Here is a 24,671-nt window from a genome sequence, read left to right as displayed (position 1 = left end):
CTGGGTGTGATGCCCCTGCATCTCTAGGGGATGCTTACATGGGCTGGGAGCACTCCTGGAGGTTGCACACCCTGCGGATGGGTTTGGGCTTCTGGATGAGCTCGCAGTAGCTGCGATGAACCATCTTGTGGTCCGTCTTCCTGCGGCAGCCGTACTTGGTGAACTGGTAGCCTGGGGAGAGACACTGCTCTTACTCTGAGGGCTGGCACACCTCACAGAGGGCTCCAGCTTCAGAGGAACTGCACAGATCCTGTCAAGGGCTGCAGTAGGAACTGCAGAGGAACATGCTACCAAAGGAGGGGTAAGCTGCATTGAATAAAGATTTGCAACGCAAATTTAACACCCAAAATTGTTCACCCCCTATATTTTTCACTCCTTTAATCACAGAATCACTGGGATGGAAGAGACCTTCAAGATTATCAAGTCCAACCCAGCCCTAACCTGACCATCAGCCTTGGGAACAGCACCAGCATTCACATCTGGCCCCAAAAAGGAGTCTGACATTGCAAAAGCCACATCATTGGATGGGGATTTACAAAGGGCTGCCCCATGGCACCTTGAGGTTCAGCACCTTCACAGCTTGGAGACCCTCCTCCAAATCTTGTACATTTGTCCAACTTTTCAGTTTCATAATAATAAATCAGCAATTAATCAGCCCAGATCTGCCCCCAAACCATTTAAGTCAGATTTTAACCCCATTCACTATTTATTTATCTATTACTTTAACAAAACTCCTCCCATACTCAGAGCTCCCTAATGTCTCGTGGCAATAAATGAATTTTGCATGATCTGAGATTTTGTTTTTACCTCCTCCACAAGGTTTTGAACATTGGGACCATTTCTTCAAAGCCCATTCATATGACAGTGAGTCCTCTTCCAAAACATTATTGTTATCTACATTCAAGGAATCTTCATGGATCATGTACTTGTAAGTCAAAGATATCTTGGCACCACCATGAGGAATCACCTAATAAGCAAAGGAGATGTAATGAAAAAAGATATGAAAGGCTGATATCAGGAGATCTGTGAGATGATGTGAAACGGTGATCATGGCTCACATATAAAAACATCCCCGGAGGGATTTCAACTTTTTAGCTGCGCTCAACACATTTTTTCCCTGATGAAAAAGTATCTCCATCCTTATGACACAGAGTTTCTAAACTGCAGATTAAGAAAGACTGTGGTTGATTTAGACTTATTTTCCTTGCCAGCATTGGACTGACATCATGATACTAAATTTTTTCCATATCCCATCACAAAGGAAGGAAATTTTGTACTGAAATGATAACGGATAGTTCCACTAAAGACAAAGCAAATTCAACTGCAGAAATAAGTGAAACGGGCAAAGAAAATTGCTTATATTTCTGATAAAACACAAATATTCTTATGATAATCCTGGAATTCTGCAAGGCTTTTTACTTAATCTTGACAGAAATATAAACTATTTAGAAAGAGGTTTTGTTATCACACTGCACTAAGACAAATGCAAGAAAACAGAACTCAATTTGAGCAAAGTGCAAAATATTTGTCCTTTGGAATCATAGCATTTATTCTTCCTTTGAAGTTCAGCTGGTGTAGATCAACACATTACAGTTGTTTTCAGAGGGATTTTAAATTAACTTACCCCTGAATTGAAGTCTACTGTTTGCTAGTTTGCAATGAAAAAAAGAATATATTTGGGTGGTTTTGGGAACTGTGTTGCCCTGAAAAAGAGTGCCAGGATCACAGGAATCCTGCATCTGCCTTTGCAGGATATATTTTCAAAACATGGATGGGAGAAGGAACTGTTAGATCTAGCTGATATGAACCACTCTGGCCTTTTTTTGATTGGTGCTCACATGTCAGATAGGATAATTAAGCTGCAGTCTTTACTCAGTGGCTGATTGCTATGCCACCCACAGGAAATAATCACGACAGCTGGCTGCTCAACACATAACCCTGAATTATAACAGCAATGAACTGGGAGAAAGGAATTAAAATACATCTCCTATTGTCTTTTAATTGAAGCAGATGTCTTCTTGTGGCTCCCAAGAGGAATGTGGAGGATATGCTAGCCCACTGTGGCTGTGTGGAAGGTGGTTTCCATTTGGCTCACCAGGATGACGATGCCGTGCCGCAGCGGCCCCATGGTCTGCACCGTCTCTCTGTCGTCATCATTGCGATATTCCCACTCCACACCCATCTCAATAAAGACCTTGGAGTCTGGCACATAGTTGTCCTCACTTAGAATGAATTTCCCCGTTTCACGATTTTTAATAGCTGGGAACAACACAAGAAAAGTGAACATAAGAGGTTTGTTTCTCATCTCCGGTTTTGTTCTGCTCGTGTCCCAGTGGACAAAGCTGAAAAGGCCAGTGTGCATTTTCCCTCTCTTCCCTCACAGGTTTGGAAAGACTTTTTCAGGTGTTTCACTGAACTGTCAATGCTTTTCTGCCCAGCTCCAGGAACATCAGTTGTCCTTTTTTTCCTTTTTCATAGCCTGCCTTGCCAGAGAAATGAGGCCAATGCAGCTGCACCACAGGGGTCCAGCTGCCTGCTCCCATATAACAACTTCTGAATTCACTGGCCAAATCCGAGCCAATTTGAGAGCCAGTGGGGGTCCCAGAGCTATTCAGCTCTTTCATATGTTGCAAGGAAGCTCAGAGGGTTGTTACTGCTCCATCAGAGAAAGGCTACTGAGCTAACCCCCAGCAGGTCCCCACAGTGAGAGAGGGACACTAGAAGCAGCATTAATTCTCCTGCTCAGATTTAGTCCTGACACCAGCACAGCCCTGTTAAGCTCCTGCTGCTCTGCAGACACCTGCCACTGCACACAGAGCCTGGTTCCTCTCTTCAGCTCTCACCAGTGCTCCATCCTTCACCTAGAGAGACTTCAGCCACCTTTGGATGAGGACAGGTTTTCACCTGAGATGGAACATTTGCCCTCCTTGTTAGAAGAAGCAGGGACTATTTGTTGTGTAACACCAGATTTTAACTCCATTCTCTGCCTGGCAGCTACCTGAGCATCCTGCTCCCTCAGAGTGGCCAAGGCAGGGAGCCAGCTGTCCATGTGCACAGCACTCACCCCACCTTGGCAGAACTTTGTCTGAACAAGGACTGCTCCCTGATCCACAGGGCCAGGCTGCCCTGGGCAGCCAGGGAAGCATTCGCTGGGGAGAAGCTGGGGTGACTCACACTGTGGTTAGCAGATCATTCACTGTAAATCTACTTCCAATTAATAGCAGCCTACCAGTCACTGCTTCCATTGATTTCAGGGCCTGGGAGGAGTGGATTTCCATTACCTCCTAAACTGCTGGATTGATTTGGCAGCCTCATGTCAGTACTGTTAGCAGGGGGGCAGAATCTGGAACAGATCTCGATATAGCTGGGAAATTACTGAGAGTGGGAAGCATGAAAGATGCACACAAAGACCATGGAATGGTTTGGGTTGAAAAGGACTTTGAAGATCATCTACTTCCAACCCCCAAAGATAATGCACTGCACCCCATAAAGTAACCCAGTGCCTCTTCCCAGAAGTTTTCACACATCACATGCACATACCAACACAGAGATCTGGCTGGGACACCCTGGAATACAGCACAGGGAAATCAAATTGCCAAACAAGTTTCCTAATTTAACATACTTAGAGAAAGTACATGGTGTGGGTGGGTAATGGGTAAACAAATGTATAAACACATTGTCAGCCTCCAGAGACAAAAATAAACACCAGGAAAAATATTCTGACTGAAAATCTTCCTACTTTTTACTTACCAAGATGATGAGTGGTGGCATCTGTTTCCTGTATAAGTAAATGTCTTGCACCAGCAGGAATTTCAAACATCTTAACGTACCCTATATTGAGGTATTTGAAAAGATAGTTATGGACTAATATGCCACAAACAGGGAGAGTTTGTCTTAGGTTTTTAAATAAATCTTATTTTCTGAAAGCGAGGTGTATTAAACAAGATGAAGCAAATCCAGCATTATTCCCATTCCCATTTCTGTGCCAGGTGATGGAACATAACAGGGACAGAGGGCTTTGGGTCAGAAGAGAGGTGCCTGAAGTATCACAACAGACTTGGCTTCAGACTAAAGTGGGCTTTGAGTGCCATGTGCACCCACAGAGACCACACAACCTCCTGCCTGACAGTGCCTGATGATGCCACACTATTGCAGCACTGGAGTGACAGAGCAGCTGGCTGACATCAGCTGCACAAGTCCCCAGCTCTCCAACAAGGAGCAGGGAAGCCCTCTCCCATGCATGCACAGGCCTTGGTATCAGCAGCTTTAACTGCTCACTGGGCAGAAGTCTTATTTTCATATTATAAACACATCTGGAAGTAAGTCCAGATTGTTTATTGGAATTAATGATGCTGCAAATGATTTTTAATTGTCCTGGTACTTTCCATGAAACATAAGAGACCAAGAAAAATACCCTGAATTCCACAGGACAAACCACACTGGATGTACTGACCTTGCTTTTTTGGTATTCTTGAAAATGTTCTTTTCACTACTTTGCAGTGGGAATTATCTCCTCCACAGACACCACACTTATCTTCCTGCTTTGTGGAACCTATGACCCTGTCACACCCAACTTTCTGTGCACAAAAGAGAGAAACAGTCATTCTTATTTATCCACTATTCGATTCAAATGAGCCTTCACTTTATGCATCAACCCCCACATTCTGCTTCAGCAAAGCAGCACACCTCATAGTATTCTCCTGGAAGACCAACAACTAAACAGATTTTAATACTTCCAGTTCCTATAATAGCTGTCAACTGGCTGATTATATTTTCATACTGTGCTTCACAGTGGTTCTCTTACTGAAGGAAAGCAGCATGGTTAAGGAAAGCTCTTAAGCCTCAGCCTATCTGAAGACAGATACTTAAATTCCAGGAGAATCTAGGCATCTATATGGGGATAAGAACCTCCAGCAGTGTTTTGCTAGTCAGATACTCATTCCTTTGAAAGATGACCTGCAGCAGATCCCAACTTAGAGGAACTGTCATTGATTTTTTAAAAATAGCATGATCAAATACCAAGAGAATGCACATCAGCCATATCCTAACACCACTTTCCTTGAAAGCTGCTGTGCTTTCCTATTTCATTGTACATTCCACCCCCACTAAACCTCAGCAGGGAGAGCTTTCCTTGAAAGCTAATTGTAATAGCTCATCTTGAAATACTGCATGAAATGTTTCTTGTGTAGGTAGGTGCTTTTGGAATCGAGTCGCATGCATGGCAACTGTGAATATCACATATAATATTGTGACAATAATCCTAATGAAATCTCCTTATTGCCCAAAGTGTTATTATACTTAGTCATGCTCAGAGAGAAACCCTCAAGGTAGAGTTTGAATTGTTTTCACACTGCTGAGCTCTGCAGGAGCCCCCAGGCCCTCACCAGGCAGTCACCCCTCACACAGATGCTGTAAGCATCCTTGTAGGAGCAGCGGGTCCCGTCGTGCACCATCCTCTTCATGTACACCACATCCCCTGTCTCCTTGGATTCACAGTAGAGGTGGCACCTCTCCTTGGCTGAAAAACAAAACAACCCAAATTGGGCATGTTCAGCTCTCAGTTTAGTTGCTGGTGTTGTGAACAGCACTTTCAGTAGTGTGGGCTCTCTCTTCTTCCTTGCACACATCACAGAGCCCAGCGTGGTTCCCATAAATCATTGATGCTTATCCCCTTTGAAAAACTCTCTGATCTCTTGGAAAATGCTGAATCATAAACCATCCATGTGTCACCATTAGGAGACAGGCTTAAAAATAACAGATCATTGACTCTGAGGGGGGATCTATTTAATCCTTTGCAGATGATGCAATCTGGCAGAGCTCTCCTCAGTTGCATGACTACCTGTGAGAGATGCTGGTTTCTCCTGCACTGCACTTAAATGAAAAAAAGCCAAATTAATTTTCCCATTAAAAGCAACTGTTTGACACTGAGTGAACCTGGCATCCAAAATTTCTTCAGAGACAGCTGGGCCATAGCATTTCATCCTAACCACAAAGTTAATTTTCCCTCATGGTTATACTTGTATTTATAATAATTTAAACCATTAAACAAGACGAGATGTCAAAAAGATTCAGACAAAAAACATTTTTTTACTGCTAACACATGCACAAACAGCCAGGCAAGTGGTATTTTCTCTAATCTGTTCCAAAGAGCTAAGAACAAAAAATGAAGCTGAAAATGACTAGTCAGTGGCTGAATAAAGTTGTATTCCACTAGTGTATTTCATTTTATCCATGTCTCTTGCTGTCCTCAGCCCCATAATAGGATTCACTATGCTTTCCTTGGCACTGAAGAGCAGATGGCCTTTCTGCTAAATGAAACAAATAGAGATTCTGCTATTTTAACATGATTAAAAGTTGGAATGATTTTCCCACCATTTAAAACAATAACAACCTTTCCATTGTAGCAGTTCAACTGAAATAAATCTTCACAGGCCCTTTGCATTCTTCCCCTGTACAGTTCCATGGCCTCTACCCTCTTTTTATAAAGTCCTTGTTATTGCTGTTGATGTCCTCAAGGCCACTGGGTATTGGTACATCAGAGACCTTTGCTACTGCTCCCAAACCATGCAGAGAAGCCATGCTGAAAATCCAGGGTCTAGTTTATTAAAACAGGTACTTTCTTGGTGCAAATTCTTCATAGGAGACTATTAAGATCATAATAACAGCAGACCTAATGTATATATTAGAAACATTAAGCTGTGCACAGGATAGATGTGCACACAGCACCCCTGGGTGTGCAGCCACCCCCACCCCACACACAGCACACATTCACTGCCTGTGATTAAATGAAAATATCAGCAGGTCTGACTGGGTGCCAACAACTCTGCACAAGGGCTTTATTTTAGAGATGGTTCTGCTCCCACTGCTCCATGGAGCAGTAAATGTGTAAGTGCTGCTAAATTAGACCCTGCTATTGCAAATAATTATTTTCTTCCTATTCACTGGTGCTGGACACAGTAGAAGTGCAGGAGCATGTGATGGTGTGTCTGTCCAGTCCCTGCTCTCTGAGTCCTTCTCATTTAACTGAGGCTGGGAGCTCATGGCCAGAGTCCCTCCCTGCTGCCCTGGCAGATGCCCAGGGAGATGCAGGAGCCTGTGAGCACAGCAGGGTGAGGGCCTGGGGGCTCAGAGGGCCTGGAACAGGAGACAATGGGGCATGGGATGCTCAAGGACACACTGGGGTGTACCCCAGCTCAGTGGCTTTTCTCTGCCCTCAGCATGAGGCACTCCTCTCTGTTCTTATGCCCTGCACAATGTGTCAGACACGTCCAGCTGAGCTGCCTGTGAAGTGTATGGATTTATGTCACTTCTGAGCCACAACTGCATTATCCTCACAAGTATGTCACTGATATGCCTTATCCTTACAAAAGGGAGTTTTGAATAGATTAGAGTTCAAGCATAAGCTTGTCTCTAGCCTTATTTTCACACAAAAGCTGTTCCCTCTAATAACCCTGCACAGGTAAATGTAACTCTCAAGGTGTCTGCAGTTATACCATAGTTATATTGGAAACCAGCAGTGCCCAGGGATCAGTGCTCAGACATCAATGAGCTGGTTTCTGACCCAGAAGCCATTGAATTTAATTGAAAAAAATCTGATTTGTTTCACCGGTCTTTGCAGCAGACTGCTCCAAAGGCTAAAGCATAAGCAAAGGTCCTGCAGACCACAGCCTTCATCCCTCCACCCTGTGCCAGCAAAACTATTTCATGAAATTAAGCTGTGAGGCTGTGTCTGTGCCTTTGAAAATCCCAGACTGACAGACTGACCAAGATGGCATGAAAAGAATGAGGGAACTCTGAGAACTATTTGGGAAGAAAGTCAGGCAAATTAATTATAAGGAATTTGCCATTAATTTCTGGCAGAGTATCCTCTCACTGGAATGCAAAATGATTCACCCAAAGTGACCCTTCCCCTCCCAGTGAGGGCAGCTGGGCTGAGGATGGGGTGGGTGCTCAGAACCTGCCCCTTGCCAGGCCAACCCTGCCCTCAAGAATTTGTCATTCAAGTAAGGTGTTGGGGTTCAAAAACAGTTCAAAAACAGCCTCTTTGTTTGGTAAAACATCTCAGAGTGTTTTCTGGCAGGAGCAGACACGGCCCAAAGCAACCAGCTGCACTTTCATTGACAGTTAAGCTGAGGCATTAACAGGAACAGGAACATTTTTGTTCTAGGAGGTGATCTCTGTCAACCTTGCTGGCTTGAGAGCCAGCACCCATCCAACCCAACAGCTGCCTCCAACAGTGCCAGCAGCATTTGGAGAAAGACACAGGAACAAACTGGAAACTTTTCTCAGAATATTCTCCTGCTTCCTCCTACACTGCAGCTTGGGGACTTCCAAAATCATGACTGGAACTTGGTGTTTAATGGCTCTTAATGGACTGTAGAACTGTCAAGAATTTTTCAAAATAATTTCTAAAACTTTCTGGCCTCAGCAATTTTCTGTGGCAGTGAATTTCAAGATAATTAGATGCTTTGTATTAAGCCTTTCCTCTTATTTGTTTTAAATCTGCCACCTGACAATTTTATTTGATGTTCCCAGGCTCGTGTTATGAGAAACTCAATAATCATTCCACGTTCAGTCTCTTTGGGCCACTCCCAACTCTGTAACTCTATCTTTTTAATCTACATCCTTGCTTTTCCAGGGTGAAAAGTCCTGGTTTATCCAAACTCTCCTCATCCAGAAGTCATTATTTATGTTTGCTTTATTCTGGCTGGAGTTCAGCTGTGGGTGTTTTAGCAGCCTGGGCAGCAGTGAGATGGGCACAACGTGAGCTGCATTGGCTGAGTATTTAAAGTGCAGACACAATGTTCAGGTACACAGGGACAGGTCAGTGCTCTCCATCTCTCCCTTCACAGTCACTGAACTGTTATTCCCAGGTTATTCCCAGCCTTTCTCTTCAGAGGCCACCATCCACACACACACACACACACACACACACACACACACACACACCCCTACCAGTTTTTACCCCCACATCCATTACTGGCATTCATTAACACCAAACTTCCTTTGCCTTCTTGTGTCCCTTAGTGTCACAAGGTCCTTCTGCAGCTCTCAGAGTGGGCCATCCTCCCATACAAATCCATTCCCTTTTATCTCATGGTAAATCCATTTAACAGCTGGCATTGGGGAACAGTGTCCAAAGTTTTTTGAAAATCCAAGTGCATTGCATAAATTGAGTCACTCATACACTGATACTCACTGATGCCTCCAAACACCTCCTAATAGATTTAGGAGGCATGATTTCCTGGGAAGAAGTTTTACCCCTCCCTATGTAATTTTTATTCATATTTGTAACAGATGTTAGTTTTCACAGGAGAGGGGCTGCTCACCATCAACATGTTCATAGGGCAGCCAGTGGTGTTTGGTGTTCTGGTACTCAAAGTAGGGGTCCCACTGCCGGCACTGCTCCTCTCTGAAGTCCTCAAAGTCCTTGGGACACTCCTGGGTGTTGCACAGCTGGAATTCGTAGCTCGGCCCCACACACGTGCGGCCTCCGTTGGCAGGACTGAGACAGGCAGAGAAAACCATGGTCAGTTTTGCTTTTATTTCATTCATTAAGTGTCTGTTAAATCTTTTGAGGAGCCATTTGTTTACCAATCATGTCAGCAGGCACTTGATGAAGCCAGGGCTGTATTTCCTTTCAAAACCTGCTGTCACTATTTAGCTGTTAAAAAGCAACTTCTGCAAGAAGAGGTTTAAACTACTTTATAAAGGCAAGAAAAGCCATTTTCTTGGTGCAGCCAGGAAAGGAAAGCACAGCAGAAATCGTTCACATTCACCCCTAATGCAGCAGCAAAGGCAGAGCAGCCCAGCCCTGTGTGTGCCCCTAGATGAGCACCAGATCCCTGGCAGATCTGGCAATGCAGAGCTCAGGACCTGCAGCTGGGTTTTCATCCTCTTCCAGGAAACACAGAAAACGTTTTTAATAGCACGTTAGGCTTTTCCTACATGCAAATAGGTTTTACAACTAAAGCTGTGCCCACAATTATAAAGGTCACTTCTCTGTTGCCAAAGTAATAAAGGCTGAAAAGAGAACTGGCAAATGTCTTCTTAACAGAACAATTTCCATTGGAAAATGCTGCTTCATAAAACTCAATTAAAAAAAAAACAAATCAATGATAAGATGATTTTTAATATTAGCCAAGTTCAATTGCTTTATCAACAAAACAAGAAATTCAATGTTAAAAATACTCTCTCTGTTAAAATAATTTAATTCCAACAATTGTTTTAGTCCTTGCTGTTAGGATCTTGACATTTTATGATACCACACTAAGATAGCAATAATTACACATTTCCTATTGTATACAGCAATCTTTATTAACTATACTTTACTTCCACTGTTACTGAAATTGAATTATTCTACATTATCTAGATGACCCATATGTAAGTTATTAAAGCAAGACAATTCAAAATTCCTAAAATTAACTTTGGGGAAAGTTCTGCTCTCAGGAGCTTTGTTCCAACTTGGAATAAAAACAGTTTGAAAATATTTTAAGACCTTCTTGTTGAAATATCCTAAAAGGTGGATTAAAGAAAACATTTTAAAAGGTTAAAAAAAATCCAGTAAATCACTTATATTATTTCAGACTCCCATTTTAAAACGAGATATATAGGACCCTAAACTTTTAGTTATGCTTTAAACAGTACTGTATTAGTCCTTGTAACCAGTTAAATGGATGGATAAACTGAGAAATAAAGATGATTCATGACTTGCTAAGGGCGCCAAAAGTAGAATTTCTGACAATGTATGCTATGGGTCAGATTTAACAAGCAGCACTCTGCATCCTTTCCTGCTCTGCTGCACTGGCCATGCACTGAGGATGCCTGTGCAGCCTCTGCACACCAGTGGGGTGTCACTTACTGTGGGTTGTCACACTGCCGGGTCCTGTACTTCACCCCGGTGCCACACGTGCGGGAGCAAGAGCCAAACTTGCTCCATGCCCCCCAGTGTCCATCCTGCTTCAGGATGTCTGGTGTGAGCCAGATGCAGTGACCTTTAAAGCAATGCTGAAAGAGAGAATCAGATGTCAGAATGATTTGATTATTAACTTACATCAGATGAGAAGCTGTTGCACCACACATTTTATTTTCAGCACAAGTTCTGGATTTTTTTCACCTCTCCAGTAGAAAATAGAGGGACTTGCTGTCAGATTGTGCCCATGATCCCAAACTCACTCAGATTTTACAACCTTACATGTCAGTATGCACATGTGTGCATGCAGGTTTCAATTCTACCAAGTTCGTTAAACCGTTGTCAGTGTTACATTTCCTCATCACCTGTCTGCAGCAGGGATATCATTTAAGGGAAATGGCAGAATCCCAGATCTTGGAGGCTAAGAGTAGCATCCTGCCTCCACTACTGCCTGCAGCCTCTCCAGGCAGCAGTCAGGAGCTCTGGCCACAGCACCATCCTGCCCAGCCACTCCCAAATCCACACACATATTCCTATAATAAATGCAATCAGCCAAGTGTCAAGGAATTAAAGCAAGCTCACATTGTAGACTATTAATGCTTTTAATTAAAAGCTTTTGCAGTGTCTCTCTGGAGATCTCATCGTAAACCTGACCAAAAAAACCAGGAAGCATTTCTTGGGTACAGCCCTGAGCAGTCCTGCAGCTGCACACTTCATCACACCCTACCATACTTTCTCCTTTCTTTTACCTGGTTTTTAATACAGTCATTCCACGGCAGTTGAAACATAGAATTTGCTACATTCCCCAAACTATTAAGGGATTTATTTTATTTCTTTAAAAGCCTTCATAGCTCCAGTACTGATCATCTCTACTGTCATCTCCTGTTAAAGAAACCTGTCAATGCCTTTCCACCAATTTCTCCAGTCCCTAACCATGGAATTTTTTCTCAGCTGAAGTCACAAAGAATTCTTCTCAAGGATCACAAGATTCTGGCCCCTTTCAGTACTATTTCTGCTTTCATAAAAGTCTACTGATGAAGTGTGGGTGCTGGAAAATATATTCCAGCAAACAAACGACTTTGCATGAGGCTGTCACAGTTTGTCTGCGTTAACAGTTACTGCTGGGATGAGAGCTCTGGCTCAGGAGCACAGATGGCTGCAACAACAAGTGAAATCAGTCACTTACTTTCCTTAACATTCAAGTCAACAACAACATTTTACACAGCTTAACAAGCCCTGGAATGCAGGAATTTGGCAGGCTGCACAAGACAAGCATATGGCTAAATGCATGCTGCCAGCAAAAACAAAATCAGAAGATATATAACAGGAGAGTGTTCTTGAGCATAGAGTGATTAGTGATCTGGAAGACAAATCTAAAAGTGAAGCATAATCATTAATAATGCTGAATTTCAAGAGAGAATCATTAGAATGGTGACAAGGCAGAGCTTACTGGTTCACTAATCTGCTCAGTGACTGGCTCATATTCATGCAATTTATTTTGGGGCTGATTTGGTTGGACAAGGAGTAGAAGAGAGAGTAGAAATTAGGTTTCAACTATTTTTTTCTTTCCCATGACTTCAGATATTCAAAGTCAAAACCTATTGAAATAGATGAGTTACCACAAAGCCAATTATACCAATCCTGCTCCAGAGCTGTAATGGGCAGATTTTTCTTAGATGTTTGACAGAACAAGAGATAATTCAGCAAAGCATGAAAGAAATGCAAAATGCTAATATGTCCTTTGCTTTTTTTGGTTTAGAAGCTCAGGGCTGTACCCTTCAGGGACTGTTTACTTATGGCTTTAGAGAGGTTTGTTTGAACAAACAGTTTGAGTTGTGGGGCCCTGTGCTGCCAGGGGACCATTCAGCAATGTGGGGGAAGCTGGCAGTGTCTCAGCTTGTCAATAGACATTTCAGCTGGGCTTGCAAGCAGATGTGAAGTGACAGCTCCTGATCTGTGCTTGCTCACACATCCTTTTATCAGGCTGCTGCATCTCTCAGGTGTAAGTTCCACAGCAGTGACCAAATCCATTTCAGGAGCCATTAAGCCTATGTTCATTGTGTGATGATCCAGAATCCAGTGCTTGGACTCATGGAGGAGAGGGAGAGACATGTGATGACATTGTGCTTCCCAGCCTCTTTTCCCTGTTTTAGTCAGGAATAGCTAAATAGGATGTAGGTTTGCAACAACCTCTAATAAACCCCCTCTTTGACATTGAGACTGGTCCCTGAACTGGAAGGCAAACATGGAATAATGTTATTGACTTTGTTGTGTAAAGAGAAGAGCAGCACTGATTTTTAGTGCAGAAGTTGGTCAGATGCTGATTGTTGGGAAGCTGAGGCAGAGCTATTAGGAGAGAAGCATTTGTGTAAAATGAGTCATCCCCAGCTCTGCCTTTTTTTTGTGGATTAAAAGAAAGAAGCCTACAGAAAACAAAATGATTCACTAATGAATCTTACTCTGTGCAGATCCGTGCAAGAAAATGCATGAGAAGGTAAAAACCAGAGACAGAGCAATCTCCAGTGTAATAAAGGAAGTTAAAGCCAACCCCTCCTATTGCTACTACATTAACTACATAATGAGGTGGAAAAGAGCCAATTTCAAGCACTATTCCCTTCATAAACAGGGGGTTTCACTTAAAGAATGAAGCATATTAAAGCAATTTTCTTTTTTAAATGAGAAAAAAATGGGTAAATGCAAATTATTTTCTTAGTTGAAGATGACTTCTTGCAGTCTCGCCTATTTTTCTGGCAAACAGGGCAGTCCAAAACAAGTGCAATTTCCAGGAGAGGGAGCTTAAATTTCTTGCAGTAAAACATTCCACTGCTGTTTTCAGCAGTTCTTTGAAACAACTGCTGTGGATGCCAAAAAAAGAGCCAGTGTGTTCCTGTGGGCTTAACACATCTGCAAGTCAATTTTCCAAGAAAAGACTTGAAGATCTTCTGTGGGTATCTGTAACTATTTTATATTGGGCAGCAATGGGCACCTCTCTGATCTCCTCACTTGATGCCCCAGTACCTACCAAGCCACCCTTCATACTGCACCAAGGCTGGGGTGCTCAGTTCTCCTCACTGTCCTGGGGTCCCATCAGGAGGGGGTCACTGATTTATTTGCATTCCCCACCACACGCAGGCTGGCCCGCTCTGCTCCATCTGTCTGAAATAATTGGTTGCAAGGGATGAACTGAAAGTTCCAACACTGAGGACTACTCTGAGGCAGTAAAAGTTTCTTCAGTGGAGAAGCAAGTATTCTCCGTTTCTGTGGTGACTAACACAGCACACACTCACCCATCTGTCTCCTGTCTCCAAGAGAAGCTGAGGTCAGCTTTCTCAGTGGGAAATTAACTGGATTGCTTTGAGTACACATTAGTGTTTTCAGAACCCTCTTTTCTTGGTCCATATTTCTTCTCAAAAGTATCTATTTATTTCAATATTTAATCATTCCCTTCCTTTCCTGACAGAATAAAAAATCATTCCAAGTTTCACTCAGATCATCTCATTAGCACAGTGCAAGCAAAGAGAAGACCTGCTAGGCTTGTGTTGGATCCTTGGCACAGAAGCCAAATCCAAGAGCAACATCAGCTTGGTTGGCAGGGGCAGCTACCAGGCTCTTAACCTCTCTCCAAGAAAAGAAAAAAAGAAGGCTCAGGTGCTGCAAACCTTGATGTTAGTCACTGCAGCAAGCAGATGGACTCAAACATGTGATCTCCCTGCGTGACTGACTCTGGGTTTTATTTCTACCCTGTGGAGAGCAGTTAGCTACTTCAGCCGACATAAATGTCTCCCCAGAAGAGTAATATTTTAAAAAATGGAATAAAAAAAACTGATGATAGATTTCTGAAGTTTGCCTGGATTCAGAAGCCTGAGGCTAATGGTAGAGCTGACAGAATTGTATACAAGTAAATAAATTATCAGCTGACAGCATATGTTTTCTTTCAATCTACAGAATGCTGGGCAGAGTTAAGCTTTGCACAGTTATGTCTTGTCTGCATGGTTTACTATAGCAATTTATGGAGTGTCTGTGACTCCACAGTAAGACTCTGAACCTCCATATGCTTTACTTTACACACCAGAATTATTTTGTGGAAGGTAATATGACCCTTGCAAGTGGCCGCATCATCAAAGCCTCACAAAACTGATAGAAACTTCCCTCTTGCTGTTGAAAACTCAATCTGGTTTTAAAAAATCAAGCTGGGAGCAGCATAAATTACTCTATTTCCTTTAGGATTCTGTCAAAATAGTAGTTTTCTTTTCTGACTGGGAAGGTCCAGGAGAATGTGTTATTTTTTTATCTTTAAACCCAGCAAATTATTAGTTTGCTGCCAATTAACATAATGGTTGCCCAGTATCTCCGTTTGCACAAGAAGACTTATTAAGAAGTTTTCAAAATGGCAGAACCTCACTCTTTTGGCAACTTAGTTCAAATAACCACAGGCACAGAAGAGCTTACAAACATTTACATAAATATACATACTTATCTGTACACATACATACACATGTATAGACAGCATTAGAAAGACTCCTCTTCCCTTTCAAAGGGTAATGTCTGGAACATCCAGGGCACAGCCTGGGTGTGCAGACACACGCCCCTTCCCATCCTGCCTGCCAAAATGTGCTCCAGATTTCACGTCTCCCACATGGTTGTTCTTGCCCCCTGACCACCAGTTGGGAAGGAGGCAGCTGGACTGGATTCTCCTCCGTGGCATCTTGCTGGATTTGGGATCAGTTTTCAGTTATGTGAACACCAGCCCTAGGTGAGAACATCCATGCACCACCCGCCTCCCCAGCACCGCTTTCACTTCTGGCATCCCGTCCCCTCAGCTGCAGCAAAGCCAGGATGTTTCTGTGACACATCAGCAGTGTTGTGATTGGTTTGAGCTTAAAATAGGCCCTGGGAATTAGTGGTATGAAATCATGAAAACTGCAAGTCTCTAAAGTGGGAAACAAATGAATCTTTCTCAATCAACATCTTTAATTGCTTATGTTTCTGTACTTTTCTCTTCTGGCATGATTCCAAAGAAAATAGGAGATTATGTTTGAAATTATTTTCCATTTTTCTCAAGCGCTGATGAGGTATCCTGGGAGATATACCTGAGGGAAGCTGCCCCACAGCAACTGAGTCCCAGCTTTGGGCAATAAATGCATTTTATAGCCCCATGCATTCAGGCAAGAGCCTATGGTATTGTCCCAGTTGGTGAAGAGAGTGAACACGGGAAGGCAAAATCAAGGGCAGGGATGAAAAGGAAAGGAACAGATGTAAAAGCATTGATCTGATGTACCTGTATTAAAAACACCAACATCTAATAAATACACTGGTCAAATGCTGAGCTCAGACACATAATGTCAGCTATATAACCTCCAGAACTCACTCTATTTTAAAAAACCCAAACCATTTAGTTCAGACTGCTGAGCCTTATCTAATAAAATGGTTTTCATTTTACATCATTTTCTCAGGTTCTTCTGGAAGGTGGCAGCAAGTTTATTTATCAAAAAACTGGGACAGCTCCCTTGAGAATAAAACAGTCAGAGTCCTATCATCTACTGAAACTTCAGAATGTGCACATACTCTCTTGCATCTCTGCAGAGCTCAAAAGCCTGGCTGTCTGCACAGCTTGCCGAAGCCTTGGATCCCAAGTTCCAGTCCAAAGAAAATTTTTACAGCTCAGTTGCATAATATCCTGACAAACTGTTTATAATGGAAGCACTGACAGATCCTTAACTGTAGGGTTACAAATTCCTTTTTTCTCCTCATTTCTGTTCAAATACTAATATGAATGAATAGTGCAGGGAAGAGGGTGATGCAACAAAATGGAATATATTTTTTTTTTCAGTTGGGGGTCATGAATATTTTTAGTATAAAAATCAAAATAAAGAAAAGTGTATCCAAATAAATTGTCTAAAATTTTGGATTATAATCTAATTTTTTTTTATTTTTTTTTATAAGAAACAAAGCTTTTGTAACAAGAGTAATTTAAAGAAGAGAAAACCAGAAGGAAGTGGTTTGAACAGAGCGTGACTTGCTGGGGAATTAATTTAACATAACTTTTTCATAAAAGAGACTTTTCAAGCCATAACAGCAGCTGCTAATATGGTTCATTTATCGCATAAATGATGTCATACACCGGGTTGTAAAAAAACCTTTCCAAGCAGCGACATCTTCCTCTCCCCCTCAGTCACTGCATCCAAAGCCCAGGGAAGCCAGATTTTTTTCATCAGACTTCAAAGGATTTGGAGCTCAGACCCACAGTGAGCAGAGTGTGATCTCCAGGGAGGAGAACCGGGGCTGGGAGCGGCTCCAGCGCGGTGGCTGCATGGACAGAGCTCTCTGAGCCTTTGCCACCCCACACATCCCTCCACCACTCCTTGTGCCTCCCTGGGCGCTCATCAAACCTGCAAATCCATCCCCACAGACCTGCCCTTCTCTGCTCACAGCCCCTCTGTGCTGTCATGGGGATTCTCTCTAGCTGGCATTCAGCTCCCACATCCATCCTTTCCCTCCGGGAAGCTCCAGGGCCGTGGCTTGGATGTTTCTCCAGCTCCCACTGCTCTCTGTATGAGGGAGGCCAGGCAGCACCATGGCAACATTGCTGGTCCAAGAACAACACCCTGACCTCAAAAGAGTCGTAGGAGACAGGAAATTTCCCCATTTTTGGCTTTGCCACAGAGACTTGCGTGGGGCAGATACTGCCATGACCTGCCTGAGGATGGGGTTTAATGGTCCCAGAGCGGCCATGCAGGACACGCCAGCCCACATCCCATGTCCTCCCCTCACACTGCTCAGAATCACAAAATATTCTGAGTTGGATGGGACCCACAAGGATCAGCAAGTCCAGCTCTTGAGTGAATGGCCTCTACAGGGATCAAACCCATGTGCTGTTAGCACCATGCTCCAACCAGCTCAGCTAATGCTCAGCACCTCACTTGCCCTCAGGAGTTTGCCCCACATCTTAGCAAACCTCAGGTCCTCCAGACAGGTTCTTCTCTTGCTCCTCTTGATTTTGAGAGGAACATTCCCAGCTGCACACAAAGACATGTGAACACACAGAGGTGTGTGGGTACACAGCTCTCACCTTCCCCGGTGCACACATGGTCCCGTCCAGCGGAGGCCCTTTCTTGGTTTTGCAGAAATAGGGGTTCTCAGGGTGGCTACACCACAGCTGCTTGCAGGGATCAAATGTACGGAACTGGAACACACCAAAAAAATCAGAGTGGGTGATGCTTTGAGAGAGCTCCCACTGGAAACTGCAACAGGAGCTGCAGATGGGGGGGTTCCTTTCCTAGGTTTAAAATGCCAGCTGTTAGTGCTGATCCCTGAGGAGCACCGTGATGTCTGTGGATTGAATATTTGAGCATACAGAATCATGACTCTGAGGTGAGATCCCATCTGCATGAGATGGAATGAAGTCAAGCAAAAATAGTTTTACACAAGTGACCAACCAGCTTCCTCAGGCAGTGAGACACACGCTGCCTTTTCTTACAGCTTCTCCAAATGGGGCTGCTTCATTTGGCAAATAAAGCAAAAAATCCTTGTGCACCCATGGGAGATGGAAATGAGCTGCTCAGACTTTAGCTCAGCTGTTGTAATCCCCTTCTTAGGGGGATGGAAATTTGAGATCAGGTCCCAAACCAATGAATAAATCAGCATTTTACCTACAAGGCAAAGGCTTCTATAGGAGAGGATGGGAAGCACCCACCACAAAACATACTAAATCATGTCTGGACATGCTTTTGGCTATTCTGAACAAAGAAAAATAGAAAGCCTCCATCTCCCAGGCTCTGGAGTATGGCTGTAAGAAAAGATTCTCTTTGGCTGGGACATTCTTCCAAGGCAGCATCAGAGGGAGTTGTGTAAAGACACAACACTACAGCTCATGCTGAAAAGGTCCTCATCCATTATCTAGGGACACTGCTCGGCTCATATATTCCTGCAGATGGGAATGAAAGCAGAAATGTTATGTGTCAGCAGCTGCCAGCAGCTGAAAACATCTCTTTCCATTTAATATTTAGTTCTACTTGAGGAGCTGGAGGTGGGAGTCACAACCCTGCTGCAGAAGACTCTATTTTCTAAGGCCAGTCCACTGAGAATAGCACTAACCTTGCCTTGCTTTAAACTTAGATGTTGCCTCTTATTTTCCTCATACACAAGAGCCAACTGTGTCATCAAGAGCTTTACTCGCTGTGATGCCTATTTTCTCTTGCAAGGTATCAAAATGCATCACGCTTTCCATAAAATTGGATCATAAAAGCATGCTGCCCTGTGCTAGCACTAGGAGATGTGGCAGCAAATCCATCTCCTTCACATCTGGGTGGGAGTTTTGTAGCAAAATAACCAGCTGCCAGCAAGAGGAGGCTCAATAACACAGCAAGTTTGTTTGCTTGACAACTACAGATATTTATGAAACTGCACAATAATTACTTCTGTAACTCCAGCTTAAAAAAAAAAAAAAACACAAGAGATACTTAGAATAACATATATGTCAACATTCAGTTGTTAATCCTTGCTTCCAGATAAGAAGGCACAATATCTTTCCTTGTGGGCTTCACTCCGCTGTCCCTTTTGAGGACATTTCAGAGACACTTGGACCACTCCTGGATAAGAAATAGCAGCAGCTAAAGTTAAGTACTCACAGCTGTGCACATCATGTATCCCAGCCCGAAGTCAAAGCGGCACTGCTCATTCATGGAGTAGTGAATCCCTGGCAGCTGTGGAAGGGAGGGCCAGTCGTGTTCGAAGGGATCATCCCGCAGACAATCGTAGGAGCTGCAACAGGCAACAATTACAGGAACAGATGGGGCTGTGAGGCTTTCACAGTGTTTGTGGTTTCATTGCCTTTTTGTTCCAAACAAAATAGAGCCTATAATTTCTCAGATCCTGGTCCTGAAGAGCAGCTAATATTGCAATTCACTTTAGCATGTCGTATCTACCTTCAGTGGATTCTACACATCTTTTTTTGAAGCCCTTCCATTGTAATTTCCATTTAGCTTGCAGGTAAATTCCTATCAGTCTCCAGGCCTCTTATGTGGAAAGAATCAAAGGAAGAATCCACATGAGACCAGGAAGAAAAGAAAGTTTAATTAATTTTCCATTTGCAGAACTTCTTGCTGCCTGCAGCTGTCTCTCAAATGAGGTTTCAAAAGCAGAGGCCAGGGTAACCAGCCCAGAATACCACTGAGCTTACAGTTTCCCTGTGTCCTCCCTGAGAAGCAGTAACTCATTTACAGACTTCAGCTGTGTTTGTTCCCTCTCTCTGCTTCTCCTGATCGCTCCCAGCTCCATCCATAGTTTAAACTAAGTTTTCTTTCTGTGTGATCAACATGGAAGTTTCTCCTCTGCTCCTAAGGATGAGGACAGCCTGTAGAATTACATCTGACCAAGTCATGCCAGCACAAAGGACTGATGCCAGCCCCACCAAATGGTTAACACAGTGTAAGAATTGGTTGATTCACAACACCAGCCCCGTCCACAGGATCTCTGAAATGTCTCCCAGTTATTTAACAGACATGAGGACACCATACACGAGCCTATCCTGGCAATCATTAAGGTTGTCTTGAAGTTACCAATAGCTGAAAGCAGAATTTTGAGGTTAGATTTACTTCAAAGCAAACCATCATTCTGCTTTGTTATAAGACATTTTATAAATAGTTGTATTTAAAAGAACGTAAAGCAGCCCTCTAGACCAGATGATTTTTATTTAATGGCTAAAGCTCTGGAGGATCTTGCTAATTGAAACAATCACACTTCCCTCACAATGTTTTTATTCTTTATTGCCACGCTTAAGATATCTACAATAATAAAAGTACTGACAAAAAGACTGACTCATGTTTACTTCATGTATTTTGCTGTACTTTTTTCCTACTAATTTTCAGCTTTTGCTGGTTATGGTAGTAGCTTTCCCATATTTTTTGTACAACTTGCACATAACAAGGGGAGGGTTTTTTCTGTAAGGAGCAAAAAAAAAAAAGGTCATAAACAGAATTTGTCAGGGAACTCCACACAGGTCTAATGCCTGAAGTGTCAAGTCCAAAAAGGAGGGCAAGGGGCATGGATGAAGCTGTTTAAACAGCTTCTGCATTTATGCTACTGAAAGAAAAATTAACAACTGAAGACCTGATTCTGGAACCATGTGTGCTCTTCAGATATCTACTAAAGTCAAGAAAAGCCCTAAGCACTTGAAGGGCAGATTTTCCTCTCTAGGCAGCACCATCTTGTCACTGACAGGTACCATAAGCAACAAATGGCAAGACAGACACAACACTGCTGGGTAGCCAAGGCAGTGCTCAGCTAGAGATTAGAGTAGGGAGGGAGGAAAGCTAGCAATGAGATTCATAACAGTGCCTTCCATCATCCCTGAGAGGACAGCAAATACGCCCTCAATGTCCAGAAAACAAACAGACATAAATAAAATGAGAATAATTTAGAATGGGCTGATATTGTATTTGCGGGGTTCCCCGATGAGGGAAGGAATGATGAATCTAACTCCATGTTCTCAGAAGGCTAATTTATTGTTTTATGATACTATATTATATTAAAGAATACTATACTATACTAAAGAATACAGAAAGGATACCTACAGAATGTGAAAAAGATAATAATGAAACCTCATGACTCCCTCCAGAGTCCCAACATAGCTTGGCCCTGATTGGCCAAACAGTGAAAACAACCCACACCAAAAACCATTAAAACAATCACCTGTGGTAAACAATCTCCAAACACATTCCAAAGGAGCAAAACACAGGAGAAGCAAATGAGATAAGAATTGTTTCTCTTTTCTCTGAAGCTTCTCAGCTTCCCAGGAGAAAAATCCTGGGCAAAGGGATTTTTGAGAAAATGTGAATGTGACAGGCTGCCATCAAAGCAAAGGCGAGACAAGAACTGTTCCCATGCAGAGGAGACAGGCTGCCCAGCAGTACTCAATGGAGGTAACAGTACTCACTGGGGGTAGCAGTACTCACTGGAGGTAGTGTTACTCACTGGAGGTAGCAGTACTCACTGGGGATAGCGATACTCACTGGAGGTAGTGTTACTCACTGGGTGTAATAGTACTCACTGGAGGTAGTGTTACTCACTGGAGGTAGAGTTACTCACTGGAGGTAGCAGTACTCACTGGGTGTAGTGTTACTCACTGGAGGTAGCAGTACTCACTGGAGGTAGAGTTACTCACTGGAGGTAACAGTACTCACTGGAGGTAGTGTTACTCACTGGAGGTAGCAGTACTCACTGGGTGTAGTGTTACTCACTGGAGGTAGTGTTACTCACTGGAGGTAGCATTACTCACTGGAGGTAGAGTTACTCACTGGAGGTAGTGTTACTCACTGGAGGTAGAGTTACTCACTGGAGGTAGCGGTTCAGCTCCTGCTGGCTGCAGCGGGACCAGTGGAAGCGGTGGAAGGCAGCCTGCACCAGGGGGGCCATGATGCTGCCCAGCCGGACCTCGTCCCCACAGCGGTTCCCTTGGCCGTCGTGCTCCATTCCTAAACTGCCCCCAGCAGAGACACAGAGGTGATGCCACGGGTTGGCTCCAAGTGCTGCCCCTCCCCATGCCACCAGGGCTTGGTGCCAGCAAGGTTCTGAAGTCCCACAGCCCTTGTTCACATGAGCAAAGTCATGGGGAGTAAGGGTGAGGATGGGGCTAGAGCTGGTCTGGAGTAACTCCCACATGGAAGGATTGACCCTTGAGAGTACTTTGATGTCATTAGCCTAATCCACTTTCAAAAAATACCTAAAAATGCCTTTTGTGGGCTTTGTGCACATGCACATTTGTGAATTACTACAGCTGAATATGAATCCATTTCTGAATTACTAAGCCTGCCCACCCTCCAGGAATACTGACAGAAACGTTCCCAGGCTCTAATCTGGAGCTATTCAGAGCTTTATATAACTTCTAAAAAAATCACACCTTAGCTTGATTCAAAGTATTTTGCAACTGCAGACAATTCCTTTGCATGGAAATAAAGAAAGGCACCACACAGAAAGCTAGTTCAGACAAGCTGCTGCTGTTGCCCAGGAGCAATCCCACATTGTTTAAATGTGAAACAGCTTGGAAAGTGGTGGATGCTTTCTAGAAAATTACCCCAAATTACAGACAGTTTAAAATTTCTTTTTGGATTTATTATGAATATATTTGCTCCTTTCCTTTGTTAGAATCTTATATTGTATTTTTAATAAGCACTATTGGACTAATATGGGCAATATCTGTCCATAGTTAAACCAAATTAACAGACTGGAGCTGAATATGACTTGAGGGATTACAAACTTTCTGCAGTCTTTTTTAAAGTCCATGCTGTGTTCTTTTCATTCCTAATTCAAAAATTCTGGAAGCAAATACTATCTGAGTCTCAAATAGGTGTTTCTGTCTAACTAAGATATGTTTATGGTGATTTCAATAAATTTTGACACTTTATTGTTTAAAAAAAGAGAAAGGACCTGCAGGCTTTCTCAGAGAAAACAGAATAGATGGAAACTGTTCAGCAAAAGCCTTCTGGTACCTGTTATTCTACCAAAGAGAAAATGGGAAATCAGTGGGAGTTCTCTGGAGGGAGAACAGAGAAACTAAAAAGATCTGGGAAAAACCAAAGCTCTGACAACTGCTGCTCAGGCATTGGTTCAAATCACGTCAACAGGTAAAATGATTACATTTTTTATATGAGATATATAGAAGAGTTGGAACTGTTGTGCTTGGCACCTCGCTTCTATACAGTATTGTTACCTTTATCAGCACTAACATATACAGATTATGTGCTTATTTAGTATGGATTGCTTGCAAGAATACTGTGTTCCACTGACTCAGTGAATTCATATTTCTTTATTATGGGTACTTTATATTTCCGCCAGGAGACTACAATACATCATTCAATCGAGTCCCACAGCAGCCCTGGAAGATATTTTGGTATTAGTTCTTTTTTTCCCATTTGAAGATCCCAAAATATAAATCTTACTTAAGACCATAAAGAAAGCTTTGTGAGAGCTGAGACCTGAAACCAGAGCTAACCCTAAATATTGTTTCTTAACAGCAATTGCATCTGTTTAATGTCAACAGCATTTGTTTGTACAAAAAACCATTTAAAGGCACAACACAAATGTCCAGTTGTACTCACACATGTCCAGTTTCATGAGCCACCACAAATGCAGATGAAAAACCATCTTCATGGTTGAGAGTGCAGCTCCGGACAGGATGGCACATCCCAGTGACGGGAGCGTAGCCTGTGAGAAACACCAAGGGTTTCAGAAAATGAGCAAGTACAGAAAAATCAGAGTGGTGGGAAGCTCTAGGGTGAGCTGTGTCCTTTGTTGTGACACAAGTATAGTTGAAGCGGCCCTCCCAAGACCTCTGCCCCCAAACTTTTAATGATGTGCTCCTTCATCTGTGAAACAGATGAAACCAGCTTTGAACAAATGAAAACTTCCTGGCTCACCAAGAAAATGTTTATCACCTCTTGGACTGCCCTACAATTGCCTTTTCTAAGTGCCTAAGACAACAGAGGCAAAGAACACCACATGCTGCTGTATGGAGGAGCCCAATACCACCCCTCAGGGAGCAAAGCCCCATCCCTGTGTTGACAGCAGTTCTGGCCAACTCAAAATCAATGGGAAATCTCTGAGATTTCTCCCCTCTGGTGAAAAACCTGATCTCACAGGAGGCAGAGGTCTGAAAAAAGGAAAAAGTGGACAGCACTTGGCCCTGCTGTTCCAAACCTCTCCATAACCACATTTTTTGTGAATTGTCTGTAACACAGCAACAGCTTTGGAACTTTTAAAACAC

At 43.1% G+C, this 24,671-nt stretch overlaps 1 protein-coding gene across 1 annotated transcript in view; it reads right to left on the bottom strand.

The window, feature by feature from the left end:
* Positions 1-24,671, bottom strand: part of ADAMTS2 (ADAM metallopeptidase with thrombospondin type 1 motif 2) — a 174,455-nt gene that overhangs the window by 12,976 nt on the left and 136,808 nt on the right. Inside the window, exons 7-18 of the mRNA XM_054642736.2 lie at positions 24,007-24,112; positions 22,245-22,388; positions 19,540-19,672; positions 17,982-18,095; positions 10,862-11,007; positions 9,330-9,505; positions 5,385-5,518; positions 4,454-4,577; positions 3,751-3,831; positions 2,096-2,259; positions 808-967; positions 39-171 (exon numbers count right to left, since the gene is read on the bottom strand). Of these exons, the coding sequence (XP_054498711.2) occupies positions 39-171; positions 808-967; positions 2,096-2,259; positions 3,751-3,831; positions 4,454-4,577; positions 5,385-5,518; positions 9,330-9,505; positions 10,862-11,007; positions 17,982-18,095; positions 19,540-19,672; positions 22,245-22,388; positions 24,007-24,112 (1,615 nt within the window). The remainder of the gene's footprint in view (positions 1-38; positions 172-807; positions 968-2,095; positions 2,260-3,750; positions 3,832-4,453; positions 4,578-5,384; positions 5,519-9,329; positions 9,506-10,861; positions 11,008-17,981; positions 18,096-19,539; positions 19,673-22,244; positions 22,389-24,006; positions 24,113-24,671) is intronic.

The sequence above is a fragment of the Agelaius phoeniceus genome, chromosome 15 (assembly GCF_051311805.1).
Source record: "Agelaius phoeniceus isolate bAgePho1 chromosome 15, bAgePho1.hap1, whole genome shotgun sequence".
Lineage (NCBI taxonomy): Eukaryota > Metazoa > Chordata > Aves > Passeriformes > Icteridae > Agelaius > Agelaius phoeniceus.
This window is presented reverse-complemented; position numbering and strand designations above follow the sequence as displayed.